At 43.6% G+C, this 22,031-nt stretch overlaps 1 protein-coding gene across 2 annotated transcripts in view; it reads right to left on the bottom strand.

Annotated features, from left to right (window-relative positions):
* The window catches only part of LOC146193373 (MAM and LDL-receptor class A domain-containing protein 1-like), a 241,331-nt gene that overhangs the window by 214,803 nt on the left and 4,497 nt on the right, over positions 1 to 22,031 (bottom strand). For both annotated transcript variants that reach the window (XM_084602734.1, XM_084602733.1), the window contains exons 2-4: positions 6,265 to 6,396; positions 3,865 to 4,115; positions 1,802 to 1,892 (exon numbers count right to left, since the gene is read on the bottom strand). In XM_084602734.1, coding sequence (XP_084458860.1) covers positions 1,802 to 1,892; positions 3,865 to 4,115; positions 6,265 to 6,396 — 474 coding nt within the window. The remainder of the gene's footprint in view (positions 1 to 1,801; positions 1,893 to 3,864; positions 4,116 to 6,264; positions 6,397 to 22,031) is intronic.

Genomic DNA, 22,031 nt, shown 5'->3' on the forward strand with positions numbered 1-22,031 from the left:
AGCGAATGAAGAAATTAACATTTGTTAGCAGAGTAGTGGTTGGTGCTGTTGCGGAATGCCGAATGCCTGAAAATTCATGCTGCTTTCTTCAAAATCATGTGTCCTAAAAACATCAAAGATGCAAGCCTAAAATCAAATCAAATCAAATCGTTTGTTTTCGCCAGTTGCTTGCTGGTTGGAGCACATGAGCTAAAAGCTCCTCAAGGTAGCTTGACGAGTCCCGGGTGATTATTAAAAAAAGAAAAGAAAAAAAGTAGGGCGTGGCAAGTGTGAAAACACTTCGATCTAATAGAGCAACGAAAACCGACGTGTTTACACGTGCGCTACACAGGCGTTTAAAAACCAAGATATAACAGTACATAACAGTATATAAAACTGACTACAAATAAAAGATTCCAAATACATAACAGCTGATAGTGCTTGAAAAAGCAGACACTTGTCAGTTATATAGTATTTAAAACATCACAGCACAAATATAAGTTAAGGAAAAAGCCACAAGGTATAGAAAACAAGCGCATTAGGATGTAAAATGGGCTCAACCTCTTTAACAAATGTGTTGCATAAGGCCACCACAGAGTACAACATTACAAACAGAGTACAACAACATTGCTCTTGCGATTTCTGTTCTCCCATGTTAAGAAATTTGTTACTGAACTGGTTTAGCGTGGGCTTAGTATCATAACCGTACTATTTAGTAGTATTGTCAGGTTTTGTTTGATGGACTGGTTTTTATAACAAGTGCGGAAGCGCGGGATGAACAAAAGTTCAGAGTTTCCTGTTGAAACTATGCTTTCGTGACGTTTTAATAACGTGGTGGTAATCAAGACGTCGTAGAAAAAGCGTCGTGAAAGATAAAATGAGCTTTTCTGGTGCAACATCTCAGCGGAACGAGGCCAGAGGACGTTAAGGGACGAGACACAGCGCTGTGGTACGTCCGTTTTTACTCCTTAGGCCTCGTTCCGTTGCGCTGTTATACCAGAACGGCACAACGCAGGCTTACATCTGTCCCTTCTTGACCTCTGGCCTCGTGTCGTGGCACAATTGCACAAAAAATTATATCTTACCAACGTGCCCATCAGCTCTTGTACGAAATTATACAATTCCGAGTCGTGCGTTCGTCTTCATAGCGTGCTTTATTCTCCGACCGTGCAAAACCTAAAGTACCTGATGGGGGGCGGGTTACACTATAAGATAAAACTACGCTAAAACATTAACGTTTTGATGTCATGCTGTGGGCTTTGCTCTGAACTCGCTTTCGGTCTTCCTTGACATCTAGAATTACAAACACAGCTCACTAATAAACTCTGGTCATTATCAGCTCTCATGGAGCTATTATTGGTGGCGTTTCAACGTTTCAGAAATAAATATCTAGAGCGCCTTCATCTATGTAGCAGAACGCCTTCTAGCTCTCTCAAATGGGTGCCACTAAGAGCCGCTGACATCAACGTCTTGTTGTTTTTAAGGGGTAGGCACGAAGAAAGTATTGCTTTATGAAGCGATAACTTATCTGTAAAAAAAAGACCAGTCAGGCATTGTCCCGTTTTGAAACTCCTGGATATCTCATTATTGTATTATGAATAATATTTATTTGCTATGATTTGATGTTTTTAAATGGCAAGATTGCACGCATATCTTCCGGAAGTAGGGTAGTAAGGGGCATTTTCATCCTTCTGTGTACTTAGTTGTCTCTCTCAATCTACGTGCCCTTTCTTTTCCCTTTTTCTTTTAACCAGTCGATATCGTCTCACATTCCGGCAATAGTATTTATCTTTTAAATAAGCCAATCAGAAAATATTCTTACCAGAAGAGCATTCACCGCTGTCCAATGTAATGTCGTCTACAGCGAGGACACCTTTTTCGTAACGATCTTTCACGATATAATAGATGCTGATCTGCAAAAGAAAGTGCGTGCAGCTAGCTACATACCACAAATGGAGGAGGAAGTATTAAGCAGTCTTATTGAGATGCGATGTGCTTGTTATAATCTGTAAGATCGTGCTAGCATTAAGAATTGTGAGGGTTTCTGAGATTATCAGGTTTTCTTTTAGCATTCCATTGGCCTGAATCAATGACCCAAACGAATGTGAGTGCATCCTTTGTGCGACAGTTCACACTATTCATTCAGGCTTTCCAGATAGAGCCGTTGCATAGTTGCGCCATGTTAATATTGCATACAAGTCTGCTTGAACTGCGACTTCACAGTGCCAGTAAGTGTAGGACTCCGTTGCTTGTGTGAAAAAATGCCTCCGTAGCTTCACGAAGGGAATTAAGACGTTCAATAACAACGATAAGCTAAATGCGGTAAATTGCTGGTCCGGGCTCCCTCTCTCTTTGTTTTTACATTTTTTTTCGTCATATTCTGAGAGGAATAATAAAAGGTAAAAGGTAAAGGCATTGTTTAGGGATGGTATCTGAATTAGAGCTGCCGCATTTATAAAGAGAGAGAGAGAAATTATAGAATAGAAATGCAGGGAGGTTAACTAGGTAATGCGCCATAATCTGCGTGGGAGGGGAATACAGGAAAGAAAACGAAAGAAAGAGCGCCAAGGTGAGTCTGTGACATGTCCAGAGATCTATAGTAAAATGGGGTAGAGAGCGTACACTTAAAATCTAGTACTCAACCTCGAGCATTTAAAAAACTTATAGAGCATCTTCACTGCTTTCCTTTCTGATGAAGGTGGCGTCCAATGGCCCAGAACCTCAGCTTCAGTAAGAGCGCGGGAGTCCAAGAGGCGTAGTGTAGCAGCCAGGAAGGCACGCTCACGCTCAAACTGAGTGCAGTCACAAAGTATATGCGCATTCGTTTCGTCAGGCCCATACTGCTCACTGCCACATTTAATGCACGCATAATCACACGATGTGCTGCACGCGTTCTCAGTGAAAATACAGGCAAGTCAAGAGTGATGCAGCTTGGTTTATGAATGCAGACTGAAAGCTGAAGAATAAAGGCAATAGCGCACCTTGTCGTGCCATTTGTCAAGATTGATAGGTTTGTCAAGACTCATAGCTTGCTGGCGCAGGGCCTAGACACAGCCACGACGACAGTCAGTTATACGTATTTCCCCCTTCCCCCAAAAATATGTTTTGGAGATTTTTTCTGATCTGTTTCGAAAGCAAGATGTACAAAAAGCGGTTCACAATTAGAGCTCTCTCATTAGTATCAGACTACACTTTTTAAAGCCGATTAGACAAGTTTTCTTTTACAGCTTTTCAGAACGATAAGAGCAGGCTTCATATCTGTATCTACCAAAGATTAACGCCTCTCTTGAAACAGAGAAGTTAAGTAAAATGGATGCCGAATAGTCTGTTCATACCAGCGACACAAGTCGGTAAAAAAACTGTCGCTGACAGAGAAAACGAGATATGGGGCCCTTAGCCTAAATGAACTGCATGATGATGATGCACTGTTTATCATGGTTCAACAGCTTCAATGTCTGACGTCTATTATTACGTAACAATGAGAGTGCATATCAATGCGATTAGCAGTTAGCAGAGTGAATAATCAGAAGATGCCAAATATTACACTGTGCGCTTATTTCCACCTTACCTTTCTACGTTTATAAGAGTTCATTTTAAACATAGCAGGTGAATACTAGTAATGCTAGGGAAGGTTCAGTTGATATTTCCACATGAATTCGCTGGGTTTCCTTCAGTCTTCCCAGCTGTGATGGGTACTAATAAATGCAGTTTTCTGTACGGATCTGTGTTTGCCACAAAGGTGAGTTTATAGTTTTGTGACTACCGTCTCAACCAACTTGTGTTTGAGCTTTTAAATCCATGTCAAATGCGGTAGCGTGATCTTAAAGTGCAGTGGCTGTAAATAGAGGAAATAAGAATACACAAATGCGCATTGCGCGAGCCAACCTTCATGGTATCATTGCGCCTCTCCGAGTACCGCACTCGCTGCCAGCGTCCGGCCATCTGTTGCCTAGTTTTGTAGAAGGTGCTTGCTACGCCATTGGCGCCGGTGATTGAAAAGTAGGCGGCCCCGTGCTCCGTTCCAGACAGGTGGTACCAGGCAGTGAAACAGAAAGGTCCCTTATGCTCACTCGAAAGCGTGGCATCTACCGAACCGGAGTTTGAAGAACCAAACGAGGCATAGGCACAAGAACCGCCTGGAAAAAGAGAGCACTCGGCATTATGGATAAAGCAATTGAAATGTGCTTCAACCAGAGAATGCACACCACGTGTCAAGGATTTCAGGCTTCTGAGGGTGGCATGGGTTCATCTCTGTAATGCTCTTAGGACGATGTGCATACCAAGAAACCCAACTGTCGTGTTACTTCGAAAATAAGTGGGAATAACAAGAAAGGTAGGTGAATATGCGTAGCTTAAAATACATTGTCAAACTTATCATTGGATTCTTTTCCACCACAAAATTAATATCCAAACTGTTCAACGGTTCAGGAAGTCACATACTTTCTTGTAAAAATTAGTGCTGTTAAAGAAACATCTCTGTGGCTGTAGTAGCTTTATCTTAAGTTTGATCAATTATTTAGCGGGCACACTCCGCATTGAAATGACTACCTATACATGGCAACAGTCTTGGGGCGGTAACGTTGTGCTCAACAATAAACCACAATTCTTGAGGCCGTTGAAAGCTTCCAGTGATCGAAAGAAAAGTGTACAAATATGCGGTTCATTAATCCTTCCTGCCACAATGATGGTGACAATGGCTGCGAGTAAAATTAGAAGAGTTTAAATTGTTTAGATCATTGTGCAACATGGAACGTGGCCGCACTTGTTCTTTAGGCAAGATGTTGCGGCCCGCATACGCAGCTGAGGCTGTTTGCTGGCCTGTATTTGTTACTCCCAATTTTTTTCCATATCTAAAAAGTGCCTGTCGTATTCTCATAGGCCACACAAGACACAAAAACGGGTGCAACGTAAACCGCGTATAGTGGGGGCAGTGCACTAGGGCTAACTAAAGTTCCTAATTGTTCATTCGAGCCTTTGATTCGCGACAGCTTTTGGCCCATCTCGGAGATTTCATTCCCATGATAGCCAAACGAAAGTGCAGGGCATGTAGGCACCGGAATGAGACATTTGGGTGGTGGGAATTCAGCAACCGACACTTATTCTTATCATGTGTTGGGCTGTGTGATTTCAGTGCGCATAAAACCCCACAGGATGGGGGGAGTCGAAATTATGTCTTTATTTTCCACTATGGTGCATCATCTCCTTTTCGCTAACGTTTTCCTTCTTTCTTGCACACGAATATTCTGTCAGTGAGCCTTATTTCACACAATCGATGATCATGCCGCGTGGGAGCGTGGAAAGAATGCACTGTCCTTCTAGATGTGCTCCCGTCATTCCCATTTGTTGAGCCTTCTTACTCACTTTACCAGCAGTATCTATGCCCCTGGTTCTTCTATGGTATACCCTTGATGTCACTTCACCAAAAAAATAGGAACTTTCACCTTTCTGTGCTTTTCACGAGCATTCAATGAGCGCGTTTTGTCATGTCATTACTGGATCTGGCGGTGATATAGATTTCATTTCATACCGAATACTGTTGTCGTCTAACGAAACGTAAGCAGTATATTAAGGTGGCGTATCAAATTTCTTGGTAAAACCTGAAATTCCACTCTTGTTCCTTTATAGTTCTAATGAATTTAGTTGATTACGGCAGAAAGTAACCGTTGTTTCAATACGTCGTTTTCATTTCATAGCTATGACTTGTCGACAGGGGTTCACCTCAGTCGCACCTGCCTATACATACGGAGGACACTACTCGAAAGTATTTTTAAAACTTTACATGATTGCCATTCGATTCTTCAGTCCTTGACGCTTCCGAACCAAAAATTATGAATTCAGAAATCTTGATAATATGCTCATCTACTTAGTCAAGCCGCTAGCACTGACGGCCGCAGCTTGTACGTCTTCTTTTATCCTTCACAAGTGGATTATATTAAGGAACCCTGGAACCTGCCTAAAATATGAACATGAGACTGGAAAAACAGTCATCTCTACTTCGAGGTCGAAACACAAGAGGTCGAGGTCACCCAAGGAAGCAAAATTAGGAGATTTTCATGCCAGGAAGATTGTTACGCTTATGTGACCCTTTTATATTTTTGCCTTCTAATTCTGAGGAATAAATAGCAATAAGGAATGAAAATGTTCTCTTAGTTAGTTGGTTATCCTTTATCGTTTAGGGTTGTTCTTTATTCGCTGCCGCAGTCTTTGCCTAATTGATTGCTTTGAAAGCGTGTCGCCGGGCATAGACTGGCACAACATGGCTGTTTTAATGTGTTGCACGCTTACCTGATCCCAGCGTGTGGTCTTGAACTGGCCCATGCTTCATACTGGCCACCTTGCGCACCTCAAAGCAGGCATGTTGGCTACAGTTGGAAGTCGTCCAGTCGCTGCACCAGCCTTCCTCAAAGGTACAAGTGTCTGCGATTGCGAGGCAAGGAAATGAATTTTTCGCTCAAAGTTCAGGAAATTAAGCGAAGGACCAAAGGGGGTGGGGAGCGGGCTATGAATGTGTCATTGCTTATATTGCACCGGACAGAGCTGGAAAGTGGAGCCTCCTATAGGGGGTATTCACGTGACGTCACAGCTGACGTCAGTATGCAGTCGATGCCATATTTGTGTCCTATTCGGACTAGTACTAGTACGGGGCGGCGGTTAGCTTAGCTGTTCGTGCGCGTCCGTTTGCTCTGCCACTCTGCCTCATGCCAGCACCGTTATTATGAAAACTCAATCGGTATTATGAGTGACAGTTTGATTTATCAGCAAAGTGTGCGCGATGCGGACAGAGACCTGTACGAAATAAAACTTAGGTACCTACCCGTGTGCAGTCGATATGCGCAACTGCACGGTAAGTGGCCTGTGCCCACGCATACATAAGTGCGACATTCATGAATTCCTTGTTCTACGGACGAGCTTCGTCACGAGAAACCAATCGCAAGCCTACTGACCACTCGAAGAATGCAACTACGTTACAAGCAACTGGGTTAAGAGCCGCGGTTGAAGCAGACGAACTCGCTCTTTGTGTAATTACGTGCGTGCCGTCCAGCGTTTATACCAACAAACCGCTGAGGTTTTGTAGCTGATATTCTGCATAGAAATGGCATTTGGTAGTCAGTATCTTTTATACAAAGCTTGTTTGGTGTACCTGCCTCAATCGATCAGAAGAAGTCGGATGTTTGCATCGTCTGTGGCGGTAAGGAAGCAAAAGAAACCGCTGCCACAGGCCACAGCGATGACACCGGTGGCGCCACCTCGTTGCCTAGCGGGCTCGAAATAACTTTTTGCAACAAAACTCTTGAAATACAGCGCAGTTTTGGCCAAGCTAAACTTAATTTGTTATTAGAGATAAATAAGTTTACAAAGTTCTTCAAACCTTCTGCAAAACAACTCTGCCCGCCTACGTTCCTTCGCCGAATCTGCATGCGTTCTGCTTTGATTAGCAAACGACACAGACGATGCGAACATCCGACTTCTAATCGAATGAGGCAAGTACGGCAAACACAAAGTTTAGCGAGCCCTCTTTGAAGGATTTTATTGCAGCAGAACACGACGAGGAGGTGTTGGCGGCGCGCTGCATGCATGCGCATGACTGGAAGCGATACGTACTACATTACCGCGCTGCTCTTTTACCGGGAATGTGTCTTCCGAGTGCGTGAAGAACAGTCGTGCACGGATAGTGACAAGAGCTGGCTGCTGGGGCACATCCGGAAGATTCCAGTCCAGCCCATTTTGGCATGCATTTCTCATATTCCATGATACTTGTGCGGTTGAGCCGTGCCAGCCATACGTGACGTCGCATCTCGGTGAGGTATCTCGTTCGAGTGGAGTTGTTCGTGTGTACTTCCGGAACCTTAAAATGCCGAGGTCGTTCGCGCAGCTCTTCAGCTTCCTTTGTTTACACTATGCACGCGTCTATTACAGCTAGTCTACGATAGCTCGAAAAACAACATATTGCTGCGGATGCCACTGATTGTAGAACCGCATGACAGCAGTTGATACGTACGTTCGCCCTGTTCGTTCCGTGGACACAAAAATGGCCGACTGCGCCTCAATTACCCACAATGCACCGCGCACAGTGCGTCAGTGAATACCCCCTATAAGGAATTCGAGGAGACAATATTAGTCGCCTTGTTGGTTTAAATGAAGACGGATCTGGAAGAGTGCGCGAGCATATTGTACAAATATACAACTATCAGCTCGGAGGCTACACGTTAAAATTGTTTCATTATTTAATCCCTCTAAGAGACGCCGTATTTCACATACCAGCAAAAGTTAGCGTAATTAGCAGTGCAACAAATGGACAAAACTTTATTCGCCCAGCCGATAATAAAACAACGTTCATAGATGGCATAAATGTTGCACAGAATAAGATGCCTGCTTCTTTATTCGAAGTTTCTGTTATCGATGTTTTTGCGACCGCAATCGAGTAAAGAGAAAATGGGAAACAGCTGCATAATTTTCGTTGTGAGTGCAGATTAAAAAACACACCGAATATAAATTTGTGCATGTCTTCCGATAGGGGTATCCAACAAAGCTCATATGTAATAGAGACAGGCCAATGTCTTCGTAAGATATGCCAGTACAAAACCAGAAATGGCCAAACCACTTTTGAAACCACGGGTATTTATGGAATGCCTACTTAACGCATCGAACGTGGATTAAAATAATCAAGCCGCTAGGATATGCGTGTCGAATGACAGGAGGTAAACTTTGGCCTATGTTTTTGCAGGCACCTTCCGTGCCTTGACCTCTTGGCCGCTATCAAACCACCCAGAAAAGTGTTAAATTTGCTTGTGATCGCCGCAGGTTATCGTTGTCAGGAAGAAATCTCTGGTGTTTACATATCAGTGTTTTTGCCATTTTCTACGTGCTGGTTTTTTTTTTTATGCATCGAAGCTAACTTGTAATTTGCCTGACCACTTCTGATCTGGCGTAATCAGGACGCTTTCGTGCAGATCACGCATATATTATTAATCTTGCCTCCGTGGATGTAAATACACCCACGAAAGTTTTGTCAGGCTGTCAGCTTGCTTCTGTCATGCACGTGTGTTGCTTCATTGTCTCTCACATCAATTTCACTGTGTCCCTCGAATACATGTTCGCCAGCGACTCTTTTGTTGTGACAGCTTCCTTTTTTTTTAATACTTTTCCATCCTAAAGAAACAGCCCCCCCCCCCCCCGCTGATTTCCTAGACCGTGGGCTGACCGTCCCGCCAGCATTCCGAAATGTCTGTGTCGGCTGGAGCTGATTTCGGAGCGGCGTGCTTTCCTGCAGCCGGCATTTCGATTTTGTTTCTGGCTTCTTATCCGGTATAAGTATACGCCTACCTCTTCTCTAGCAGCTCGAACAGTTTTGCGTTATGCTTACTGCAGTATCCTTCTATGACAAACTCCTGCTTTGGATGGTTCCGTCAGCCGTGGGTTCACCACCGATTATGGAGCCCCTTTTTTGTTTTCTCTGTCTTTCCTTCTCTCATTTCCTTTCATTATCATCTTCCTTGCATTTTGAAAATTCCATATACTTTCACCTTCATGGTTTCTCCTAATATTATTTCATGTAGAATTGGAATGACCAGAGCCTTTTTTTTTTTTATCTTAAACGTCACTACACTCACTCGCTCACTCCCTCACTCCATTGCGCTTGGTACACGTGCACACACGTCCTGAGCTCGCTTTGGCCATTCACGGGGGCGAAGCAAAAGCTGCACACAACACTACGCCTAATAACAGACCTTTTGTATGCCCAGGGCGCTCATAACACAGCTTTTAGGAGTGAAACTACAGTTCGTGCTAAGCTGGTTTCGTACTCCCGAATGGTCGCGTGTTTCAAGGCCTAAACTAGTGTTGAAATTTCGCCTCTTAAATGCACTTTTTCTTTCACTTTTGCCGCAGCTGATTTCGGTGCGCGAAGTGGGATGTGTGTAAGAAAAATATTCATCTTGGCATTGTAGTATCGCAGTACATGATAATTCAGTGCTTATTGGTTTGTTACAACGTCCAATATAGCACCTGCAACGGCATAATAAGTGGCTACAGAATATTTACCTTGTGACAAAGTTGAGAGGAGGACAATTTATTCCAAACTTTCACCTCGAAGACAACATCGATGAATATTTGGAAGCTTAGCTTTCTCTAATCATCAGTGAAATTGTTTGCGGAGCTATAGACACTGAGGAAGGTCTGTGGCTTACTAAGATAATTTTTTAAAGGTTACGTACACTTCACCTTATTAACCTTTCAAAGATGAACCAACTCGCCCAATCAAGAGTATTACTTTGAGATAATTTGAAGTCATTCAGATTAGCTAGCTGAAGAGTACACCACTCTTTTTTATACGCTTGTATCTATAGCGTGCAAAAGCGGAGTATAGGTAACAGTGAACTTCCCAAATTTGTTCTACTCCTCAAATTGTCAGCTCTAACAAATTAAATGAGTATGAAGGGATAGCCTCCTTACATCGCATATATCTATAAGCCATTTCTGCTTGGGCGCTCAGCCTCCAGTATGCTGAAAACAAATAAAGAAAGGAACGCGTCCTTATCCTGACACGAATTCGACACACCTGGCTCTGCAGACGCCACAAATAATGGTCACTCGCATTGCAATGCTTCGTGTATGTAGGTACATTCCACGCCATACGCCCTTGAAGTTGGCAAGCGTTACTCGTGGTCTTCCAACTGGAACTGGATGCCGGGTAAGTTGGGCTACCTGCGTGCGTTGCACTCTGTGTCAACCTGTCAATTTTAGGTGCTCATGTTTCAGAAGTATGTGCTCTCCGCTTATGCGGAAACAGACGCCCACGGCGAGCGCACCCAGTCAAGAATTGTCAGCAACGATGGATGTCGCAGGCGGCTGGTGGAGCAGGCAGGGCTACAAACTAGCATCTATGTTATAACGTTCGCCACTTGATCTTCAAATCTTTGTATCGCTCAGTTATTTCGCGTCGCCACAACGTTGGCGCGTCACACTGCTACTAATGCGGCTGTGCTGAATGGAGCTGGTCTCAGCCGCCCGCTGGTGCTAGGCCCCATTTCCGCCAATAAGCTGGTAACACGTGCAAGATGAAGGTAGGCTTTTTACTCTCATTTTTTTTAAAGAAAAAAATAAGCTTCCGATCTTGATTATGGTATTACAGAAATATGCACGAACCACGTAAAGCATCGTACATAGACCTTAGTATATGCAGCAGACATACACACATTTGGATATCATTGCAGATAACACATTTTATAGGCTGGAAAAATAATCGGCGAAAGCTGCGTATTACTGATAGGATGCAAATGATCAGAATAAAGTTGAGTGCCCTGTTTGGCAAATAAAATTGAGAGGTTTAATTTTACTTTTTGCAGTTCTTTTTAGCACCGAATGGTAGTTTCTTATAGTTTGTTCAAACTAAGGATGAGATAGGTAGAATGAAAAGAGGAAGGACAATAATAATTGCTACATTAACATTGCATCGCTGGAGGAATGCAAGCAACTCTTCAATGACTATCTTATTCATGCACAAGCAGGTATACAAGGAATTTTATAACTAAGCAAACCTTTATTTCCTGTTTTCCAGGCGTCGTATGTAATTTTCGTGCGGCAGCAGCGATCACGTATCTTCCTTATAAATTATTATCTAAATATTTTGACCGAAGCGTTTACTTTTATCTCACTGCTTGCTAGCTTAGTTTCACCGAATCCAGCTGACGTTGGTCTCGCGGGTGTTAGGTACGAGAACGGATGTGTAAATGTAAGACTCTTTACACGTTTTCTGCCAATTGTTACAACTGAAGGGAATAAACCCGGACTCTAAAATCCTTTTTGAGTGCGGACAAAATTATGCGTGGCAGGAAAAATAAATGCGTGCTCGGATGCAAACCGGAGAGGATCGCAAAGAGGTTGAAAATGGTAAGATGAAAAAAAAAAAATCTACCCCAGTTCCAAGGGTCTTCCTTACGTCGTTTTATAAGGGTGTTGTGTTTTAGGTCATTAAATTTCAGTGATCGTACGGTGCCATTTTCAAGTGGCTACGCTTATTTTGCGTTGCTTCACTGTATCACTGTTCTTTTTTTAATATTCATTTAAAGGTAAACATGAGATAAGCAAGTATCTTTGAACCGGCTTCAAGAACTCCCCAGTCAGCTGAGAGGAAGAGAGGTGCCGGGTGTGGGTGTTGCTGAAGTGTCCGGTGTCATCGCCGTCGTGATAGCGACTTCTGGGTGGCGCACCTCGGATTTCGATATTGATGCGAATGCAACACAACGTCAGGCAGCACGGCTGGTCGCGTATGCTCGTACGCCGTAGCCACAAATGGCAGGTACACACGAAACCATGGCAGGAGCTGCCAACTTGGATCTCTCGTCTCACATGGGACGGTTATATCAGAATCAGCCTGCCAGGACTCTGGTATTCACGTTATCCTTATAAGCCACTAGGCACGTTCATACGGCTTGGTTAAAGCGGGGTGTGGGCTGGTAGCCTGCGCTATAACGTCATACCCTCAAAGGCAGAGCTTAAGTGTAATCCATATTTAGATGCCATAAACCAACTCAAAACGCCGGTGAACTTTGATGCGTTCAAGGGAACGCTGGTTCAACAAACGCGCTCCAACAGATGGCGCTGCCGTCGACGCCGCTGCCGTCGATGTGTAAAACTGTGCGAGACGGGCCCCAGGCCAGCGTTGAAACTGCGTTTGATGTTCTGGCTACCGGAATGCGTAGACGAACTGAATAGGAGTTGGTTGTCGTGACTGGGGACTTTAATAAAGATAACAGCTCCGCCTTCGTTCAAGCTGCACAGGAGCGATTTCTACTCGAGTTGAGCCAGCGCCAACCTCAAACTACCCCACATTAGGGTAGAAGTTTAGACTTGGTTTTACACTGAGCCTCGGCAGATGCAAAGCGCGTCGTCAGCAGAGTGGAAACCAAATCCCACTGCTTCACTGATCATCGCCCTGTCATCATTGGTATAAATAATAAAAGCCTAGTAGTTCCCTGAACAGTTTGTCTCGTCTATACAACAGAGCTAAACTAAATGCTTAACCACAAGCTACAACCACAAGCGCAGCCATGCAGCCGTTTCTTTCACAATTCAACTAGCGTTAGCCAGAACTAAACCACAGCCAACGTTTTAATGCGAAAGCATTATTTCTTGGTTCATGAGTGACGTAGACAGCAATCGTGGGCAGAGCATGTCTGCACTTGATCAAATAAATTTTTAGAGTGTAGCTTTAGTTAAACCCGGTAGGTTGCGCAAGCAAAGCCGACGTAGCTTCTCTTTCAGTTCTTTCTTCTTCTTTTTCTTCTTTTTCATCTTCTTTCTCGCTTTTGTTCTCTTTTTCTCCTTCTCCTTTTTTCCTTTTCCTTCGTTTTCTTCTTCTTTTATTTTTTTTTTTTCTTTTTCGTCTTTCTGTCCTTCTGCGCCGCTCATAGTGAAGGCAGCGCCCCCACTCGGCAGCGGCACCGCTCCATCCGCGGCACACCGTAGCTACCGGCCGCGGCCACGCGACGATTTGAGCTGGGCGCCAAGCGGTAGCCGCTCCTGTTGCCATGGCGACGGCGGCTATAGCTGGGAGCCCATATGCAGCTGCTCTGAAGGTCCCCGTGGCTACCGGCCGCGGCTACGTGAAGGGGTTGAGACCTTTAGAAGTATTGCTTACGCAGTAAACTATTGTCAACCAGTCGAAAACCTTGCCGCCACTGAGCTTCGAAGCTGCGCCATAACTGAGACACATACTGAGACACAAGAACAATATACTATCGCCGCATTATCGCTGCATATAGTATCGCCGCGAGACGCGATACCCTTTCTCTTTCTTACCTTTCCCCTTTCCCTTCTTTCACTATCCGCGTGCTGGCAGTGGCAGTGTCCACCGGCAACCAACAGGCCCGTGCACTCCCCATTTTTGTTTTTCCTATTCACCCACACAAACAAGCAAGCCGTATTTTTCTTACTTCCTTGCTTAGATGACGCAACGCAAATGCAAATCAATGTGTACAGTGCATCACTATATCGAAAATTTTTCAGGCGTGCCAGGTCATCAAGAATGCTCACCCCCTCAAGAGGGTCGCTTTGCGCTCGATAAATATCTCTAACAAACAAAGCGCTTTCAAATAAGTTTTCACATGCAGAACGCACATTGGCATCATCGTGACGAGGAGTTATTGTCGTCTTTTACGAAATATGAAGGCGCAGGACCACAAACTTTTAAACAGTATACCTTCATCACTTTCAACTGGGAGGTATCGAATTGCATATGGGGTTATTGGAAATGTTTCTTAGAGTACGTACACAGCAAAATATCCTAAATAAAGAATTCACCTAGTCAAGGCATGATACACAGTTTCTGGTTCTAGTGCGACGTTATAAATTAATTTAATTTAGCTATCTTAAGAATGTACTAGTTTGCGTGAAGGCAGAAAGGAGTCTTCGCAATATGAACGACCAGTTTAGTAAAAAATCATATTATTGCCACAGTCGCTCAAGCCTTTTGTAAAATTGAATCAAACTGGCGCTGCGCAGTAAACATCGTCCTCTTCATGAAGTTTGATCTGCGCCACTTTTTTATTTAACCTAGGTAGATACTCCATACAAATACACCATCTGGGTGAGTGCGGGCGAGGTCCAGAAGCCTAATGTCAGTCGAATTTACCAGGTGGCGTGAAAACTTCTCAGTGCTTTTTCCAGAGACCTAACTATACCCCTGTAAATTTTTGTAGTGATAGCTGCACCTTTTAACACTTGAAGGGGTGCTTCAATGAAAACTAGTCTGGCGCTCATGCAATAAACCCCAGATCACTATCGCCGCTACGCCACTTAGTTGTCTGCATATGTGCGACGGTGTAGTGCATGCATAGAAAGACATATCGCCCGCCAGAGAATCTCTGCTATGAGCCCTGAGGAACCGAAACCGCCCTACTGTCGTCACTGTGTGACGCCACGCACTATGTGATGGGCGCTTAATAAAGAAAAGTCATCACAGATAAACAGCTCATTCCCGGGAATATGATTAGAATTCAAGTTGAATCGCGCTGGTTAGAATATCCGCTGCATTAAGAAACAAATCCATTGCCCCTTTTTCTTTCTTTTTTTTTTACAATAAAGAATAGAGTGGTTAAAAGGCTGAAAGTACAATACCACAAAGAGTGGCAACGAAACGGACGACTGCACTGTGTTTCAAAGACGATTTAGGTTAGCCAGCTTGAGAAAACTTTACTTGCATCCATTCATAGGTTTCTCCTTTTAACTGTAATAGCTTGCTTTCAGGTAAGTGAAACTTTTAATGAAATAGTCCATTGCTGAGTGAGCACGTCAGGGTTTCTCACAGCTATTCTCATTTTCCATACACATTAGAGGCAATGCACATGATTAAGCCGAATGGCACCCCCTTTTGATTATGGCCCCTCAGAAACTATACGGTGTGGCGAAAATCGCAGAACATTTCTTGAAATCCTCTGCAAGTTTTAAGCAGTCAAAGAGAAAATATTGTCTACAGTGTCCGGTTTATGAAACATAAAGCAGTCCATCGATCACGGACAAAGAAGCCCGTTTTTGATAGCCTTAGTTTAACAAATGATGTATCACTAGGAATTAAAGAACGGTTTTGCTGATAATTCTACCGGAACCTTTTTAACTCTTTTTATGTTATCCTTACCTTCCTATGCACAGTGGAATAAGCGATGCATAGGCATTGGCATAATTACATCAGTCAAGTCCTTTTATAGGTCCGCTTGAGTTAAAGTGAGAATCTCATATTGAAAATGTTAAAAGAAGCCAGAACCTCTCTTCTCAAAAACACTCAGCCTTCTGTGTTTAATGTTTCTAGACGAAAACCAAAATAGGTAAGTTATTTCAGAAAACCAGACATCGTAGGTGTAAAGCATTTCCTCGCACTGCGCATCAGCTGTTCTTTTTTTTTTTTTTTTTCAATTTTCCTTCGTGTGCAAGTCAGTACCAACATAAGAGCACAGTAGGACGTCCGTTGGTAAGCCAAAATTTGATGACATGCCTGCTTCAGAAAGAAGTGCCAAGTCCTCCGAGAAGCGAATCTTGTCAAATATTGTAGGCTGATCCCGCAGGTTGGAGTAGATCAGCATTAAGGAAGTAATTACTCATTGCTAATCGGCCAAGCACAGCTAGATGGCTATAAATGAAAGCTATGTAGTTATTCCAACTACTATGTTTCTGATAAATAAAGCTTCAGGATATCCGTTTTACCTGTATGGCTGCGCTGGGCTTAATGCGAGTCCTTATTCTGCCTGACTAGTATGTCGGCTTCCATTGGTTCAGCCGTACCGCATCATAGGCTCTAATGAATCTCGTACCACCCTACACCGTTGGTGAGGGAAAGAACGGGGATACAGAGTAATGCCCGCTGCCTGCGTTCCCAACCAAATCCTCGAACCTCCTACCACTCCCAAACTTTAAGAGGCAAATGCCCATCGGCTCTGGCTGATTGATGTGTTAAGCCGCTAAGATTAGCTCTAACGATCCTTTTTCTTCTGACTTTTTCCAGTTATGATCATCACCCCTGCGGCAGGAACAGTAGCCCACTAAAGCTAGACTCAAGCCTCGTTCACTTACCACTTTCTTCCTTCGGCATCAGCAGAGGTGGCTGCACATATAGGCGCAAATTGCCTCAAACCATCGCTTAGCCGATTCTTTCTGGAACCCAAGAGGAGCAGAAACGAATCACACCCACCCTCTTAAACATGTACTACCCGGTGTTTAAGAAGACTACGAAAATAGAGATGAAGCTGCGTGCAGTAAATGCATTGCTTCAATAATATACATGTATAATGAAGGCGACAGGCTGATCAAGATCGGCTGCCACATGCATATTTTACCGGAGATGAATTGGGAAAAAAATATGAGATTAAAATTAAGGCTAGAAGACTGGATTTTAACAATAGGCAAGCCTGACCAAGGTGGCCAAAAATAATGTACATTGATGAGATGATTTTGGCGGGGCTATGGGAGGGGCTTTGCCTTAGCTGCAATGGGTGTTTAGTCTGGTTCATGATGGCAAAGACCCTAGCATGTCACTTTTCCTACCCTCTGCTCTTATTAGAATCTTACAGCCTTGCGCTTCAAATCGCGCTTGTGCGCACGCGTTCAAGTGCAAATCGCAATGCGCCAGAACCCGCCGTTTGGTCTTGTTGAAATTTCCAGCGTGGCCCTTTTAAGCTCTATGCAATGTGGAACCACCCCCGCCATGAAGGCGAGAAGTAGCATCAGCATAGCAGCTGAAGCTTAGATTTTATTTTTTTGGCGTAAGACTAATTAAAACGCCTGGAGCAAAAAAAAAAAAAACAGCTCATATTGTAGATGAAGTTAGAGCAATAGCTTTGAGAAAGAAATACAAGAGAGACCAACGAAAAAATGACAGCCGTTTTCGTCGTCTTTTAGCAAACATTCACCAACACGCGTCTTTCACAAGCAACGCTTGACGAAGTTTTTGGTGTGGTCTAGTGAGTGTTGCAGCTTCAGTCCTGTTGTTTGCGTCTTCCTCTTCTGTCCCTGGTTTTTGCGCGGCTTATATTTTTGCTGCACCTGTACTTAGCCAAAATGGCGACCGAAGTCAGCGGGAGCGTTGTTGTCTTAATTGCATATAAATTCGCTTTTCGTGTATTCTTGCGAAGCTTCCAACATAAGGTGAACTACGCTCTCACGGTGATGCAGTCTAACAGAAAGGCATTATGGGTAGTCACACACGAATGCCTAACGACAGGGTATGCACAGCGGCGTTCTGACGCTTGTAAGCGCAGCACTTGGAAATGCGTAGCCTGCTGGCGTCTCTTCTACCTAAAACATTTTGAACAGATCAGCAGTTTTGTTTTGGGTATGTCGGTGATGTTGAGGACCGCCCTCTGCAATTACCCTGCTTGGATTATTGGTGCCCTCCGGTAATGTTTATTTCCCGCCAATGCACAGTAAAATGTTAAACTTTATTACTTTCAATAAGACGTAATGAATATGGCAGATATGATACAGTATGCTATCGGTAAATTAACTGTAGAGACTGCCGAAAAGTGCAGTTCTTCAACGCTGCGCTGTGTAACTTATAATTACGTTTTATGTTTCAGCCGCAGCATAGGGCCTAGAGAAGGGAACATGCGCAAACTTAGAGGATTAGTCCGTTGAAATTTCGAAACCCACAATACAGGGGAAGCCAGCCGTGTCGTCTCCTGACTCGATGAATGCGTAATCTTTTGGAATTTGTTTTTCAGCGGGCCTCTATCTAGAATGCAATACGTTAAGGATTTATTCAGACTACTATCACCGCTTTAAAATATCCAATGCTGTTTTACGTTCACGGGTTGAGAAAATGCGACGCCATCATTTTCAGCGAACAGTATTCGCAGATAATGCTTGAGTCTCCGTAACCCCTTACTGACACTTTCTTTATTAAAATGAAAACAGAATGCTGTCTCCTTTGTGCACTAAAGCACAGTTAACGGTGCTGGTTATATGATGCATGAGATGCAACCTACTTTGCTTTGACCAAATAGCGCCGATAGGCAGCGTGTTTCTAGAGAACAAGAAGGAAAGTAAACTTATAAGAGCATGCACAACAATTCGCAAGAACGTGCTGAGAACTCCGTGCTCTTTTATTTGCGCTGATATAAAGGGTCCTGAGCTGAAGAGGTAATTTGTCTCATTGCTTGTACACACCTTCAAAAATTAGGTCATAAGACAAGGGCCGAACAATCACATCATATCACGCAGAGGAGCAGTACGTACCTGGCTATCTGCCATACATTTCCACTTGTGATAACGCAACTTGAGATAGCAAGAGAGTGAGCGAAATACCTGCTGCGGCGTGAATATGAGATGCATGTGCACACACCGCCGTTCGGAGAAAAGAGCCGCGATTGCATATGCTTTTGCATCAGCAATGTTTCTCATCCTTTGGCGTTCGTTTTTCACGCTAAAGCAATAGAATTCCAGTTCAAGGGAAACTGACGACGTCCCATGGATAACGTGCGGCGTTGCGGTGTGGAACCCCGGATTACTTGGAATGGTTACCCATCGAAAGCAAAGCATCGGAATTAATACGAGACAAAGCACTACGTAGGTTACGATTGGAAGGTCGCAATATGCCTGAAATCTAACTAGAGAATATATGTTGAGAAAATAAATAAATTGCGCTGAAACAAGTATAAGGGCGATATATCGCTATTCCGGGCCCGGAACTATTCTTGAGTGGTGATTCAGGAAAGGTATCACAAGGCGCCGGCACTTTGAAGGCTTTGTTAAAGCTTTCGTTTATCAGTAGGCAGTGTGGCCTTTAAGATATTTATTTTTGGCGCCACCAAGAGAAACCACTGACGCAGATCATTAACGCTTTCCCTCCATAATATAAAGGCGATGCTTAAATTCGTTTTATTCCATATAGTTTCACAATGCAGAAAGAAAAGTTTAACGACGACGCCTTAGCAGTTGTGCTAATAAAGGGCGCATTTATTTGTGGACATTCGCCGCTCTGTCGCAAGAAATTACTTGTGCCTTGCTGTTCCTTCTACAAGGCAAATACTTAAGAAAGATTCCACAGGTATAGATATGCCACTTGTAACTTGGTTTCGCAACAGTAGACTTTTGTATTGTGATTTCAAAAAAGTATAAAGTTCTGCTCAATGTGACCATGGAACAAGCCGCTGGAGATTATATTTTATTTTGCACTATGAAATAAGCGAGGTGCGATAGATGCTCTATAGAAGCTGTACTGCTTATATTTTTATATATTATGTATTTATAATTGTTTATATCTTTTATAAAGCTTTTATAATATGAGCAGCAAGAACTAGGCAAGCATCTAGATGATATATGTGCCGTTATATAGACAGTTTGATGCAATATAAATAAGGTGCTGCGTTGGCTGCGAGAACGTTTTTTCTTGACATTGCCAAACAGGCAGGAGGGCGAATTTAAATAAGTGTCAAAACCGTACAATTGAAATTCAAACGTGTTGTTTACAATTCAATGCTTTAACATAAAGTGCAGGAGGAGAAAATGTTTGATTTCGCGACCCAGTAAGGAGTTCCGCAGGTCAGTATTGGCTGCCTGAAAATTGTTTAGCAGGGTTGTGCGGAATCTCTTTGAAGCAATAACTGGTTATCAAACATAATTGTAACATTTATGACATAATGGGAGACAAAGCCTAATCGCATCTGAGAGACGTCCTAATTGAATGGGGTCACCGGTAAGTCACGTCGGACTCGTTCCTAATCAGTTTCCTAATGAGATATGTGGGAGTGTAACAAAGCAACAAAGCGGTCGACGACGTGAACTGAGGGAAGAGCTTCATTTACGAGAAGATAAGTGACGATACGTTTCACGCTGCACCAACGCTCTCCCACTCTTTGAAGCAATAACAGGTTATCTCACATAATTATAACATTTTTGACACTATGGAGGATAAAGCCTATATATTGCATCTCAGAGAAGCCCAGATTGAATGGGGTCACCGGTAAGTCACGTCTGACTCGTTCATAATCAGCATCCTAATGAGATATGTGGGAGTGTAACAAAGCAACAAAGTGGTCGACGACGTGAACTGAGGGAAGAGCTCCATATACGAGAAGATAAGTGACGATGCGTTCCACGCTGCACCAACGCTCTCCCACAGCAGACAAAATGGGGTTGCCTCGAGCACATAGATCATACCAAACATAGTGGGTTAGCGAGAATTTCAGAACTTTAACTTGAGGGAGGAATGTGTCACAGGAAACAGTCTGAATGCAGGGAGGGTGTGTCGAACAACCTGACAGAGAAGAGCAGAAAGCGGGATTAAAAGAAGAAATAGTGAAATAGAAGTCGTAGAAAATGATTTCGACCATCTGGAGATCATCGCACAAAACAAAGGTGTCCTTGGGTATCGTCTCCCGAACGCTTCCTGAGAGTTCAAATGATCTTTTAATCCTGAGCGCTGGGTCAAACCTGGAGCAATTGTCAGGAGCTGGTGCGTACGCAACAACCTCGCGAATGAAAGGGGCACTTCACGGAATACATGAAAAAATTACGTTTGAAAAAGAATTCAGTTACATTGCTAATTACTTTCCTGAAATTTTTAGAAATGTTCTCAATTACATTACTAATTACTTATCAACAAAAGCAGTGAGCTTACATTACAGTTATTTCTGCGCAGTAATTCTATCACTTTTAAATTACTTTCTGGTTTTCATCCATTCAACAACTAAGCAAAGCTAGAAAACAAAACAACTTCTCTCCAGACGCGACTCACACAATCCTTCGTCTGATCGCCAAATTCTGCCCCACGCAACTTTTTCCTCCTCCTTCCTCCTTCCCCGAACCTCCTTCTTTCCCGAAGCACGTGTCATTACAAATATAAGATGACGACAACAAAATAACAAAAGCAGCAGGATGGTCGAACGCTCGCGAAATGCACTGTGAATCCGGTCTCTTGGTCGCCCGAAGCTCCGCCGTTTGAAGGCCCTGAAAAAGCTACGTTGTTTATTGCTTCCGTGGTCTCAAGAATCGACCTCGGCACCTTGCGCTCAGTAGTGTTCACGCCGTGGACCCTTGCGATTGTCTATCTCCCTCCCCTTCCCTTTCCCCTCTCTTGTCCCGTGGTGACAATTGTAACCAGACACCACTGTGCCCTAGCCAGGTCAATAGAGAGTGCCACAGAGCGCTCTCAAACAGGTTTGAACTCCGGCCGTCTTGCACCATTTGTCTCTTCGGCGACCCTTAGCGACATCCTACTGCTCGGGGAATGGTTGCAACTACCCATAGAATAGAGTGACGCGGCCACAGCGGAGGGATCAGACGCAGAGTTCTCAATTCTGTCTCCTTTTGCCGATCCGCCCCAGGCTTGCCGCATGTCTTTCCTGCTTTCGCGGCACTCTCAGTGTTTTCTTTCAAAAGACCAGTGGGGAACGTTTGCAAAAGTAATAACGAAAGGAAATAATTACTTATGCTGTTAAAGTATTGCCAAAAGCAATTATAACATTGCCGAATTACTGGATGGGACAAGTAAATCTTTACGTCACAAATTATCAAAAAATATCTAAATTACGGTAATTTCATTACTGTAATTCAAATTCATTACT

This window comes from Amblyomma maculatum, chromosome 4, assembly GCF_055883805.1.
Source record: "Amblyomma maculatum isolate TAMU_Amacu chromosome 4, ASM5588380v1, whole genome shotgun sequence".
Classification (NCBI taxonomy): Eukaryota; Metazoa; Arthropoda; class Arachnida; order Ixodida; family Ixodidae; genus Amblyomma; species Amblyomma maculatum.